This window comes from Actinia tenebrosa, unplaced genomic scaffold (genome assembly GCF_029948245.1).
Source record: "Actinia tenebrosa isolate PJP-AT-01 unplaced genomic scaffold, QUT_ActTen_1.0 PGA_scaffold11__36_contigs__length_13525064, whole genome shotgun sequence".
Taxonomy (NCBI): domain Eukaryota; kingdom Metazoa; phylum Cnidaria; class Anthozoa; order Actiniaria; family Actiniidae; genus Actinia; species Actinia tenebrosa.
In genome coordinates this window covers 10,213,170-10,227,863 of record NW_028292571.1, presented here as the reverse complement: position 1 = coordinate 10,227,863, position 14,694 = coordinate 10,213,170, and the positions used below count along the sequence as shown (strand labels likewise).

Here is a 14,694-nt window from a genome sequence, read left to right as displayed (position 1 = left end):
AGGAAGAGAAGCTAAGGAAGGAACCAAGGAAGCAAGGAAGCACGGAAGGAAGAAGGAAGCAAGGAAGAAGGAAGCAAGAAGCAAGAAGCAAAGGAAGCAAGGAAAGCAGGGAAGCAAGGAAGCAAGGAAGCAAGGAGCAAGGAAGCAAGGAAGAAGGAAGCAAGGAAGCAAGGAAGCACGGAAGCAGGAAGGCAAGGAGCAAGGAAGCAAGGAGCAGTATGAAAAAGATTTGATAACAAATCAAAAATTAATTTTTAAATTAAAAAAAAGAGAAGAAAATAAATATTGAAAGAAAAAAGGAAAAACATGAGAAAATATCACTTGTAAATTAAACTTTTTAATCCTCATGACAAACAATAAAATGTGCCATCCAATTGGTAAATGATAAAATGAATTTATGAATGTTCTCGCCATTTTATAATATAATGAAGCTTATTTTCATTTGATTGTATGCAACTACAAGTTTTTATTTCAAACAGAGTTCGGCCGGGCATAAAACTAAATCAGTAACAGAACTTACAGCCTTTCATTTCAATAAGAAGTTTTAGAAAAAATACATCAATTATTTTCATTTCTCAAAAACAAACAGCAAAATGATGAAATCGTGTATGTCAGCATCCAAGGCCATATTTAAGAATAGTAGTCATCTGTATTCTAAGAAACAAAAAGCCGAAATAATATTTTTTTGCGTAATGGCGCGGCTAGTTTTTTCACGTTAAAATTATGACAAAATTGCTTATATTACTGACTAAGTTATTTTTCCTTTTTTTTTCCTTATCATCAAAGCTAGTAGTTGTTTGCGTATTTATGGAAGTTAACATTATGTCATTAAATAAAAAAAAGAGAATATGTGCTGAATAATATCTCAAACTACTGATGAAATCTCGGCAATTTTTGTCGTTTCTCGGCGGTGGTTCAAAATAATGATGTTGAATCCTAGACATTTTATTTATGAATGAAAGTTTATTCTAAGATCATCTGTAGTAAAGTTCCTTTTAAAAAGTAACGCTCACTATCAAACTCATCTGTTATTCCGGACCGTCGACAGACCAACATGTTTACCGAGGCAAAAGAGCGACAGAAACGCGGGGATCAACTATAGGAGGGTTCGGGCCATGACATGCACCGGGTCAAAGAACTTTGCAATTGAGACCCTTTAGAAATGCGATCTTATAAGATATTGAGGTGGCATTTGAGGACAATTTTACCGAGGCAACTATCTTGCCTGCCTCATAGTGGCTACGGCCCTGCTGTTACACAACTTTTAAACACTGAGTTAGATATTGTAGCTTTTGGTAAAGTTTTAAGAAATATTTCTGTTTTTCTTAAGAAGGTTAAAAGCACATGGTTTTAAAAATAGAAAAAACTTACCTGAATGAATAGAAGAAAACAAGCAAAGTAAAAAGCAAAAAAGGACTCTTGAATCCACCATGGCCGACGTACAAACTGCAGAACTTCTTCGTATCTTGAATTAGAACAAAATCGTCTTGTAATCTTTTTAAATTTGAGCAAATATTAGTCTTGTGTAGATAATGTATTTTGACGTTAAGATTGTCTTCGGAATCAATCGAAGTATGTGCTCAACGAAGCATGTTCAGTGAAAATACAACACGTTTTGAGCGCTGCTTCAACAAAGGATCGAACACGCGACTTTTGTTATCAAGGCATTTAGGAAAAACTGGTATCTTGGTAACGAGAGCCAATCAGATTCATCGATAGCTCTATGCTAAACCCCTAGGGGGTGGATGATCTTTTTACATTGTATAGATTTCTACAAAAAGGATATAGTAATTCAGCTCTAACACTAATTGTATTTAAAAATCGGTTAAAAAGTTTTCAGGAATATTTTTGTGGATGGAAAGCTAAGAGTCTGAAATTTATTATTTTTTCTTGTTGGGGTCTCAGACGGTTTTCTAGACTCAAAGCTTGGGCATTGGCAGTATTGATACAGTTATTTCAAAAAACGTTTGTAAAGGTTTTGCTGCGCGCATACCAAGCCAGAAGTGCACTTTGAGCAACGGTGAATGCCATCAGCAAAAAGGTCATAACGATATGGAATTTCCCTACATTTGTCATCCCGTTTTCCCGTTTTTTTTTTTTTTTGTTTTTGTTTTTTTGTTTTTTGACATTATTTACATATGCATATAATACATTCCAAGCTTAGTAAGCAAGATGCAAGATGCAAGATGCAAGATGCAAGATGCAAGATGCAAGATGCAAGATGCAAGATGCAAGATGCAAGATGCAAGATGCAAGATGCAAGATGCAAGATGCAAGATGCAAGATGCAAGATGCAAGATGCAAGATGCAAGATGCAAGATGCAAGATGCAAGATGCAAGATGCAAGATGCAAGATGCAAGATGCAAGATGCAAGATGCAAGATGCAAGATGCAAGATGCAAGATGCAAGATGCAAGATGCAAGATGCAAGATGCAAGATGCAAGATGCAAGATGCAAGATGCAAGATGCAGCATGCAACAATTTTGTTGTCAAGCTTTTTTAGAAATCGGCGTAATTCTATTCTCACCTCTTGAGACTCGAGTTTGATTCTTAGACTCAAATGTGAGTAGAGTTTGTTGATCTTCCCTTAATTCGAGGGTTGTTTTCTCCATCTTCAAAACTTTCAATATATTTTCATTATCCATTTTCTTTTTGACGTACTACGAAACACATCAGACTATTTTGGGACTGCTCTTGTCGTTTTTGGCTATATGTTGAGAAAATACTCATGAATCATGCAGATTTTAGTCTTAATTGACAGCACCTCAGTATCAAATCTTATAAAAAACTTATTTTATTTTACTTGAAGGCAAACGAATAACAGTACTTCAGCATTTAAGAAAAAAACGTTTTATTCGACAAACAAGTAGAGTAACTTCATCTGCCGATAACTGTATTATCTTGCTTACGTTCCAAATCATTCTCGTAGAAACAAAAATCAAAACAAGTAAAAATGGAAATAATTGTTCGGATATATATAATATTACTCGGCATTGTTCGAGCGTTTTGTTGCTTACAAATTTTAACAAATGGTGTTCACACTCTGACTACCGTTGCTGTCATTTAGTTGAAAACTTGCGACTCAGCTGATGAACATTACACATGAGACAGGAAATGACGTCATTTGAAACCAAGCAGTTGATGCAATATCTTATTAAGATCTTATTTTTCTTTTCCAGGCTAGAACCTTAAGAATATCAAAGCCATCATCGTTGATTGTAAAAAAAGATATAATGAAACACCGTTGGCAATAGCTCCCCCAGTCTCTTCCTCCAATTCCTCGTCTTGTCCATCATTACACAAGTTGTATTTGCAGCATTTAACAGTGCACGGTCCGTATCGGCGGCACCATTCCTTTGCTCCAGCACACTTGTACCCAGGGTAGCACGTCCGAGCTATTGATTTGTTACCATGATAGTTTACCTTGAAGTTAAAATGCATCCTTTCACACGGGCTGTATCTCGTTTGACCTTAAAATACTGTGTTTTGGTGACACTGATGATGATGATGATTTTGATGATAATGACAATGATTGTGATGGTGATAATGATGATTATGATGCTGATTGAGATGATAGTGATTATAATGGTGATTGTGGTATTGATATTGGCGAAAATATGCTGTTATGACGAGAATAATTATAGCGTTGGAATGAGTTTTAGTAGTATGAATATAATGGTGATGATAGTAATGTATCAATAAATAAAGTTACAACATGGCTACAATGAATACTTATACTTGTATGTAGATAGATTAACTTTTCAAAAAGGTAATCCCGGATATGTATCCATAGCTAAGGCTCTAGGGCTCTATAGATGTGTATAGAGGTTTGGCACCATCACGTGAGGGCAGCCATTTTGGATGGCAGGAACAATACAATCGTTTTACATGAGAAAGAATTCAATTCCCGAGAGCAAAGGGAATTTATTGTTCTGCCATCTAATAACATGCAGGCGAATACCCGCAATATGGGCGTGCGCACGTGATGGCGCAAAAGCTCTAATGAAGTCAACATGGCTTGCATGAGGACTAAACACAGGTTTTGTGCTATTCTTGATATGCAATCACATGATTCAAAATCCCTTGAGATATAACTAACAATGCAACAGCCGCCATGTTGGTTGATCCCTAGCAAGAGAAGATAACGAGGCTTCGTTATCGTCAACCAACATGGCGTCCATGATGTAAAATTCGTCCCAAGAATAGACCCATTGTATGTGACGTCAAAGCAGCTCAATTTGGAGGACAAAACAAAATAATTTCAATCTCCTGAGAATTAGAACCTACTGTTGCTATGTCCTCCGAATTGAGTTACATTTGCAGTGCTGCAAGGGGTCTATATAGAGAACACGTTTTTCTTGCATGATGCTTTACAAAGTATTCAGTTTCATACCTCGATACAAGAGTCATAGCCCATGTCCTTCCAAGGTCGACAGTCAATGTTTGCCTCGTTTTCTGCACAATCGTCTTCGTTAAGCGGTGGCCAGCAGAGCTTGCATTGTATTGCTAATGCTAAGAATAACACACAAAAATATAAGAAATAAATACTAAAATTTTGGGCGGTTATTTTCAAACATCCAAGAAGGAAGAAGAAGAAGAAGAAGAAGAAGAAGAAGAAGAAGAAGAAGAAGAAGAAGAAGAAGAAGAAGAAGAAGAAGAAGGAGAAGAAGAAGGAAAAGGAGGAAAAGGAGGAAAACTTAAATAGCGTGCAAGAAACGCTACAGACCCCTTGCACTGAGTCCCTAGAGGAATTGTCCTTGGGGACAAAACAAAGGATTGTGATTGTCCCCCAGAACTATTCCTCTAGGAATCCAATGCAAGTGGTCTATAAAACAGATGTAAAACTTTGAACAAGAGGCTACATGGTATACCATCATCGTCCTCTCAGTAAGTTCATTGAGCATGCGCAATCGTCTTAATTTATCTCGTCGCACGTCGTTGAAAAAATATTTTTAAAAATTTACTTCATAAACAAGCTTGTCAACTGTCTAACACTTATCCAACCATATCATGCATTTTTGGGGCAAATCAACAATTTTAAGAGTTATATAACTTCAAAACTATACTAATATTATTGGTTTAAAAATTCCAGTCACTGGTAAATGTAATATTCCTTTCTTTGTGTGAGTGTTAGTCACAGCTGGTTTTGGTTTCAAATATACTTTATGCAAATAACATGCTAATGAGTAGACTGCAGACATTGATACATAAGTATTAGAGACAAGCTTTGGTGCTCACAAAACAAAATGCAATCGGAGTGCTTTATTGTCGATACGAAATCTGATATTTTATATTATTAATTGAGCTTTTTTTCACACAACAAGAACTTATTTATATTTTTGAGCGAATTTTCTAGACATGAAATTGTAACAGTTGAGTAGAGCTGCAGCCGTAGACGCTAAGTTTGAATGTTAATGGGAGGCAAAGTTAATACGCTATGTTTTTAAGACAAAAACTTATAACAATGTTGTATTATTCGAGTCTTAAGTACTCTTTACTTGTTTCAAGTAGATTAGTTCACGTGTTGGTCGACGTAATGCGAAAAAGTGTGTATATTCACAGCCTCTTTACGATATTCGAATGTCTTGTCTTTGTCTTTTATGGCATAATTATAAACGTCGTAATTGTACAACTATTTCAAAAAACAATCTTATTTGATTACCAGTATTTATTTAAAGTGATTGAAATAACCAAATGAAACGTGATAAGGCAGTAATAACGTCCTATAAAGCTTTAAGATGTACAACAAATTATAATACATTTGGATTTTTTTTTTTTTTTTTTTGTGGCTGACCTGGCAAGAGAGTTTTCAAATCAGTGCCTAAGATTATGAGTCAAATATCATTCTGAGTCACACCCATACAGTTTCGTCAACAATTAGAATATGTATATTTGTCTTTTAGTTTCGAAAACGTACTTGCAACGTGAATGGCATTTTGCCTCGTGCAAATTACACCTCGTTTTTACCTGTATTTAGTAGAGCTCCAACTAAGAAGGTTAGTATCAACCCTCTCATAGTAAACTTCAAAACTTTTGGCAAATATTGTTTTGCTATGTATCAATAGCTTGAAAAGATTTCCAGGAGATGAGGGAATTCGATAAGTCGACCAGCCTATTTCAGATAAAGCTCTATGAGGTGGCAAACGAGTCTAAAAGCAAAGGTCAAGACGAATAATAAATATCTAAAATGTTGTTTGGGTTTTCATCTACCAATCAAATTGCAAAAAATTAAAAATAAAGGAAAAAATACGACATTATTTCAAAATTTATATGCTAATTAGCTGCCTCAAAGAAGTTGTTGACTCATCCGGAATGGAACGTCTGAACGGATCCAGATTGATGGAATATGGGCCTATTTCAAATTATCATATGACCCGTACGGCCCTGCTCGCGCGCTCTAATAAAACCATTGGAAAAAGTCACGTGATGGGGGCCGGACGGGTTGACGTAAGCGGGCCGGAAAAACCCGTCCGGCCCTGCTCGAATCCGCGCGCTTTCTTTTTCTTAATTATTTTTATTTTCGTGAGGGTCATATGATAAAATGCTTATTGACTGAGTTAGGTCGGGCCGTACGGGAAAATATTTGGCTCTCGGTCATTTGTACGGACCTCGCTGCGCTCGGTCCGTACGACATGACCTCGAGCCAAATATTTTCCCGTACGGCCCTCCCACTCAGTCAATAAGTACATATTATTTTTCCCAGTTCAGACCAGGAGTCACTTCCTAGAGTATAAGTTCTTCGTTTAACGGTTGCGCATACGAAAACACAAGCAAAAAATATCATTCACAATAGAATAAAACGTGGTTGATCGGAAATGCAAAACATTACACCAACAGGAATTAGTAGGATATATCTATTAATGTTGATTCAATTAATATTGATTGTGAGAGAGATTTGGTCTATTAATAACGAATACAATATTTAATCTTTTACTAGTTGCAAGTGCCAATATTTTGGCTATTTAATACTCCAAAATATGTAAAAAGTCAAGTGTTTAAAATCTACACTCTGTTTTAAAAGCACGCGAAAAAAAATGGCAGAAACAAAAGAAAAAGCACGACGCGTAGCGGAATACTTCTTTTAAAACAAACAATGATGAAAAACGCACTGCATATGCTCGGCATTTTGGCTGGAAATTAGTAGATGCGTGTCTTGCTACCAAATACAACCATTGGAGATTTACCGACGTTTGTATCATATGCGAATGTCTCTCGTATTTTTTGACCAGGAAAAGAACTAGAAACGACTAAATAAAGTGTTGTGTTCAAAAGAAAAAAAAAAAAAAAAAAAAAAAAAAAAGAAAAGGAAAAAAACGGTCTCAACTATAAAGATTTGCCAAATGGCGGTAGATCTATAAGTTCATTTCTAAACACGACGTTTCTAAGGAATTTCCTGCCGACCTTGCGAGCATGCGCAATGCGCTTTTTGCAAGTGTCTTCTCGACACATAAATAATGCCGCAGCTAGACTTGCATTCCAACGGACGCTTTGCTGCTCTATAGTAATCTCCATTCTCTGAAACTCAAATACTCAGAAACAAAGAAGTGGTATTCAGTAGAGCGACACGTGGTATAGAATGGGAAGGGTACTATTTTTTAAAGAAATTATTTCTATACAAATATCCAAGATATTAAAAATGTTTATAACCAAAGTAAGCCAGAAAATGGGATTTTGGCAGGATTCAATTTTAATGTTGGGCGATAGGGAATGATCAGATATGTTCAATTATGCAAGCAGACATTATTTTAAGCATATGCTTTGATGACGATTGCTTATATTATTAAGCGCGTTTGTAAATTAATTTTCCTTTATTCTTTCTTGTATCGGTACAAGGTAAGTGATTCTTAATAAACACTTGTGAATACATTTAGCTATATTGAACCTTGAAGCTATCGTTGGGTTAATCTATGGTAAGGGCCTGGCTAACTCTTAGATCGAACCCTGAAACAATCTCTGGGTTGATTTAAGTCAGAGCATGACTCGCAGATCGCACTATAGAACGACCTCTTGGCCGATGTAAGTTAAGACATGGCTAACTCTCCGATCGATTTAAAATATTTAACGAGTAGGTTTTGCAGAGTAATGAAAAATGAAATACCCGGTGGAAAAATATTATCGCATTCAAAGCAGAGAGACCTAACAAATTCTACTCACATGTGGAAGCGAGTCCATGGATCACAGCCGAGATCCGACGGAGTTGAAATGTTATACCACTTGATTCGTATATTTGGTACTGCATACTGACTTCACAGAAAAAGTATAAAGGCCAGCAGATCTCAATGATTTTGGCATTGTTAAATAGTGTGGTTCAAAAGAAATATTACAAATTTGGTTAATAAATGATAAGCAATAGAAGCTTTCGATCCCGTGTTCCCAATTATTTACATTTGATTCTTCCCTTTAAAGCGCCGAAATGTCCATTCCCTAATTTCATATATTCTTATTTTTGGGGTGAGCTAAAACGACTTCTCTTCTTGTTGCTTTCAAAACCAAACTTTATGCATAGTACAAAACGTAACATGAGCGTTTATGTCCTTACAGCTTGCTTTTACCCATTAGAAAGTCTGAAAAATTGTATGTTATCTTCTACTCTTATAATGTCCCTTTTTGGATCCTCTATCCTCTTTTGCAAGGATGACTGAACTAATGAGCTTTTATCGTGTAATATGTTTTTTTTAAAAGCTTATAGGACAAAACAATAATTTACGATAGCTGGAAAGAGCACTGATGGTTAAGATTCAGTAGAACTGTGAATGAAATAAGTTACTCGTGAAGATGTTATAGAGTACAAACACTATAAGTGTGTAACGTAAATACCACTAAATACTGCTAAATTATGATAATCCTACTGTTTTCTATTGTTTAATTAGCACTATTTACTACTAAATAGTGCAAAGTGTTGCACACTTTTAGTGTTTGTACTCTGTTAGGAAATGTTAATTTTATAAGAAAAGCTTTTCTATGAATGCAACAAAGTCTCCAACGATTTTTTTAACGCAACATTCCCATTTTTTTAAACTCATATCTTCACAATTTTTAAACTTAATTTCTTCAAACTTCACAGTCTAATTTTAACATGCTTCCCCCAGCTGCTGTAATTATTTTTCTTTCCTCTGAGTTTTGGAATTACACGCTTATAGCTCATTATTATAAGTTTCTAGCTTTTAAAACTTGGCACGAAAATTATTTGCTTTTCTAACTCCGCTAGAGTCTGTTGTTTTCGCGTTTTGCAAGCAGGGAACTATTCTGATTCGAGCTTCTTAGCTAATCAAATATATAATATTATCATTTACATTATTATAATATATTATAATGTACCCAGGATATTCACATGCCACAACATTAATTTCAAGAATGGCTTTCTATCATTATCTTGCACTGTATTTTTCTGTTCAAAATACATCTGAATTTACAGCTACAGGGAAATAGTTTAGTTTATAACTGCGCCATTGGCTTTTCTTTTGATTTTCTTTTTTTTTTTTTTTTTTTTTTTTTTTTTGAAAAACCCTCGATTATTATTATTATTATTATCATATTATTATATTATAATATCATCATCATCATCATCTTCATCATAACAATAATAACAACAATAATAACGGCAATAATAATAATGATTGGACTCGGTAAACTAAGGATTGTGTAAGCAAAATTTAAGCAAATTGTAAATAAAGATAATAATAATGATGATGATGATGATGATAATAATATTATAATATGATAATATAATAATAATAATAATAATAATAATAATAATCGAGGGTTTTTTCTACGGGTTCTCAGGTTTTTCTCCCTCCACAAAAATCTACTTTCAAAATCTAATTCGATCTTGGACGAGAGTCACAGGTTTGATAACCACTAGCGATTATTAATAAATGATACCTTCCAATGATCAGTAAGATTTAATTATCTGTTTTAATTTAAATGGCGTCTTTTTTAGATGCATCTCATTCAGGCACTAGCCTTGCTCGTGGTATGTTTCCATTCTGGTGTATTTGCAGCATCAGGTAAGTTAAAATTAACATTTGATTTTTCTAGAGATTGTCTCTATAAAGATAAATTGCAGTCATGTTTGTGAGCCGAAATATTAAAAAAAAAAATCTTCGAAAAATGAAATATTTTGTCATGCAGAAGCATTCCTGCTCTAAGACGTGGCTGCCCTGATACCGGAAGTGCCAACTGATGATATTTAAACCCATTAGCCTTTCCTTAATTGAGGAAGGGACTCGAAGCAAGTGTTGAAATATTAACTTGATTACATTTGAATTTGAGTTTGAGAATGTTTGGGTAAATACTGACTCATTAGAAGGCTTTAAACAAAACGTAAACATAAGAGAGAATGTATTGTTTTTGTTAACGCTGTCCTAAAACCCCTTACATTCTCTCTTAGATTCAGTGGCGGATCCAGAACTTTAAGAGGGGGGGGGGGGGTTCATTTTTGCAAATCTCGGCACAACAATAACGTTCTCTTGCAACATCGTTTTTCTCATGAGGCACATCACTGGCCTAGGGGCGCTCCTGATAAGGATAACCTATCCACCAGTTCCATTTCATATTAAATCTCATGAGTTAGTACCATACTTTTATTTATTTATTAAAAAAAATATATAAAAAGTACCACCCGGTGGGGGGTTCATTTGCAACCAATGATCCCCCCCCCCTACCAAATCCGCCACAGAGATTTGCGACTTTTATATTAACTGTTCGCTATTCAGTAGGTATTCGTTCAAACATGCTTTATTGCAAACTTAAAAGCCTGCAGCTTAAGTTCGCAGTAACGAAAATCGCAGTAGCCTTTTTTTCCCTTTTGTTAAAGAATGGGAAGCTCTTGGTTGCTTCAAGGACGGCCACCCGAGAACCATGCCTCACTTCTTGGGAAAAGTTCATTATAATCCTTCAAATCCGGGTTATAAACTCATGTTTGATCAGTGCAGTAAAAAAGCAGAAGACCATGGTTACACTTATTTTGGGGTTCAGAATATAAAAGAATGTTGGGGATCAAAGAATGCAATGGAAACGTACGATGATCTAGGATGTGATGATAACTGTAGAGTAGACGACGAAGGGTACGGCACCGGTGGCAAATGGTCGAACTTTGTCTATCGAGTGAAAAAAGGTGCGTTCTTATTGGCCATCGTTATTTATGAAATAACTGTTATGAATCTCGCGTTATGATTGGTTGAGAGCGCTTCCTTTATAAGAGCACAAAGCACGCGCTCGCACCTTATTTCAGTTGCGTAATTCTTATCCAAAATAACGGTTATCGTATTTTTTATTTTATAAAAGAAATAAAAAAACTTGCTTGCTGTGCTGTGCTGTGTGCAGTTATAAAACACTTGGGGATTGACAGAACAATCGAGAAGTGCCAAGCAGCACTCCGCTACGCGTCGTGTTTCTCCTAACACTTATCTCGTGTTAAGTTAACTACGCGTGTTTTATATATGCACAATGCACTCGCGCGAGCTTTGTATTTCCAAAATAAGGTGGTCCATAAAGGATTGATTGCACGGAGCAATTTTTTGCAACTTGTCTAGCAATACTTTTGCGACACAAGGTGCAGGAGGGTTTACACGGTGCCACTTTGACACAATCGTTTCCAAAAGAAGAAACAAAATGTTACTGTTGTTTTTACTTGTTTCGCAACGTTTTTCGTTTTCAAATTGCGCTGTAGGTTACATGATGCAACGTTCCATGCAAATTGTGTCGCGTTGCATAACAAGTTGCAAATAAAATTGCTTTGTGTAGTCGCACCTTAAGGGACATACAGCAAGCTGTTGATGCAGATAACAAAGTAGCTGCTGCATGTTGGACTCACGAGTTGCTGCAAAAAAGAAAAGTTTTTGCTGTTAAAACGAATGAAATTGCTGCATGCTAAACAAGTAGATGTAAGTAACAAACGAGTAATTTGCTGCAAAAAATAAGAAACGAGTTGCTGCAAACAAGCAACGAGTTGCTACAAATAAGAAAGGTTGCTGCAAATAAGAAACGAGTTGCGGCAAATAAGAAACGAGTTGCTACAAATAAGAAAGGTTGCTGCAAATAAGAAACGAGTTGCGGCAAATAAGAAAGGAGCCGTGAACGAACAATCGCCATAAATAAATATAATCGTTGTAAATTATTTCCCAAGGCCATATTTAATAAGTCGGATCTAACATTCCACAGACTTACTCATAATCAACTTACACGTAACTTATGCACGCAGACCTCAGTTCATTTTCTCGTTTGTGTTTTATAACTAAAAACTCGCTCATCTGCACAGGCTTAGCCTTACTTAATAGTAAATCATTTGCAAACATCAACTGTAATGTAAAGAATGTGCAAGTTGGATCAGTGATACTTGTTGCTTTGAAACCAAAATGACTATTGATAATATAGATAAATAACTTACTTTTTGTGATGCTTGTGCTTGTGCTTGCGTTTCTCATTGTTTGTATGGAGTCTTATGCTTGCGCTTGGGATTATGCATGCGTAGCTAATGAAAATCAGGCTTTATAAACGAACATAAGCCTATGGAAACTGAGTGTGGTCTTAAAAGCAGCGGTAACTGGCTTATTCCGTTTTATTGTTCAGATTGGACAGAATGTTCCAGAGATGTGTGCTTGCAGTACGAAATCGTTCTAAAGAAGCTCTATGGTGCAAAGTGTCCGGAGTACAACAAAGAGGTTTACGTGGATAAAGAAATAACTAAGCCGTGTGAAAACAAGGATAAATGTGTTGGTATGTATACCAATGAACTCCATCATAATCCCTGAAGATTGTTGATTGTGCCGAAGACTCAAAAATATTCCTTGCACCAACACCCTGCTCCAGCAAACGGTGGGGAAGAATGTGAAGGAGACGCTAAGGAAACAAAAGCTTGCAACAGTGAGCCTTGTAGACGTCTATACGTTTTAGTAACTTTTTTTTTCGGTGACGTGCAATAAGATTTAACTGACGGGAAAAAAAAGTTAAATAGTCTTCTTCACGGTTTACCTGCCATATTTAATAAATTATATCAATTTGGTTAACATGGAGGTAACTTGGCAGTAGAATTCAAATCACCGCCAGGATATCCCCAAGGTAACCACGTATACTAAAGAGTTAAGATTGTACCACCGTTTACTCTTTTGTGATTCTCTCTCTGTACATAGTTGATGGTGGCTGGAGTGACTTCTCTCACTGGTCCGACTGTACGAAAACCTGTGGTGGTGGAACGAAAGAGAGAACTCGTTCCTGTACCAATCCTGCTCCATCATTCGATGGAAAAGACTGTGAAGGAGTTGCCAAGGAAACCAACGCTTGCAACAGCGAGCCTTGTCGCCCACGTCTATCTTATCTTACAAGTAATGGTTAGTTAGTTTTAGGAACCAATGCAAAGTTACTATGATTGAATAAGGGCCGTGACAACCTAGATAAGCGAGGCAGTTGCTGTGTTAAAATCATGGCCAAAAGATTTCCCCTCAAAACTCTTGAACTCCTAGTGCTACACAGTTTATCCTCAACTGGAAATTCATAGTCTTTTAATTGTTTATCTGCAGGTCCTTCTATCCAATGCTACCAGTGTATCGGAAAAGATTGCACTGCTACCAGCAACTGCTCCTCAAGGTTCGATGCCTGTGCCTTCGTCCACATACATGGGGAAGCATACGCTCGCTTCTGCAGTACAAAAGACAAATGTGACGAAGCAGCTTTTGAATGTGAGAAGACCAAGGAGTGTGCTGTGAAATGCTGCCAGACGGACCTTTGCAATAAAGAAGGTCCGATGGCACATCCAAGTGGAGGTGCTACCATCATCGGTTCTAAGGCTTTCATCTCTGTCCCTCTTGTTGTAGGGATTTTGTCCTACTTTATAATGTCGTGATCATAACGTAAATGAAAGAGGCTTCTCGACAGCCTTGAAGTAAGAAGGATTTAATGTGCTTACTTAAATAGACATCACAGCAACCAAATAAACACATATTATAAACATATTGGAAAAACGTTATAAGAATAAAAAGATAGATTAAAAAAGCGGCTTATTGGGAACATAAATGTATTGATTGACAGGTGCAATATCAGTGCTTATAGCCCACATTCGAGATATGCTTCGCTTGTCATACACAAAAGATTCAATGCGAGGCTTCGTGCATAATGATCAGTGATTCGTGAAAAGGGAAAAAATAATTTAATTTAGCACGTAGCCTCGTATTGAAACTTTTGTGCGTGACAATCGAAGTATATCTCGGAGGTGGGCTATTGATCGGTCTATTGCGCTATCGTAACTATAGAGGTTTTGCACCACCACGTAACGGCAGCCATCTTAAATGGCAGTAACAATACAATCGTTTTACATAAGAAAGATATCAATTACCAAGAGCAAAGGCTTTTATTGTTCTGCCATCTATCCACAGGAAGCCCAAGCAGTATTATGGGATGGGCACGTAATGGTGTGCAAAACCTCTATTATATTTGCGCTATTTATTTTTATTTATAACAGAAAATTAGGGGTTATCCCAGGTTTCCCAGTATTAAAAACTAACCTTTTGGGCCATGACTGTTTTGAGTTTCAAGTCATGTAAAAAATAAGGCCAAACAAAACATCGCAAACTGATCGAAGTTGTACAACGTGGAGCAACAAAGTTTATCTTAAAATATCCTGAGAACATGTCCTACCCCGAAAGACTCTCATGTTCAACTTTTAGAACACAGACGAGAAATAACTGACCTGGTTATGC

General features: G+C 36.3%; 2 protein-coding genes across 2 annotated transcripts; one reads left to right on the top strand and one right to left on the bottom strand.

Annotated features, from left to right (window-relative positions):
• Positions 1-2,774: 2,774 nt before the first annotated feature.
• Positions 2,775-6,149, bottom strand: LOC116287396 (uncharacterized). The gene is made up of 3 exons (XM_031694071.2): positions 5,969-6,149; positions 4,395-4,513; positions 2,775-3,424 (listed from the first exon to the last, which is right to left on the bottom strand). The coding sequence occupies exons 1-3, from the start codon at positions 6,015-6,017 to the stop codon at positions 3,182-3,184; spliced, it is 411 nt and encodes a 136-aa protein (XP_031549931.2). The 5' UTR covers positions 6,018-6,149; the 3' UTR covers positions 2,775-3,181.
• Positions 6,150-7,785: 1,636 nt separating this feature from the next.
• LOC148912514 (thrombospondin-1-like) lies at positions 7,786-13,948 on the top strand. The gene is made up of 6 exons (XM_089027821.1): positions 7,786-7,834; positions 9,942-10,008; positions 10,818-11,117; positions 12,572-12,718; positions 13,132-13,329; positions 13,519-13,948. The coding sequence occupies exons 2-6, from the start codon at positions 9,942-9,944 to the stop codon at positions 13,839-13,841; spliced, it is 1,035 nt and encodes a 344-aa protein (XP_088883947.1). The 5' UTR covers positions 7,786-7,834; the 3' UTR covers positions 13,842-13,948.
• The last annotated feature ends 746 nt before the right edge of the window (positions 13,949-14,694 follow it).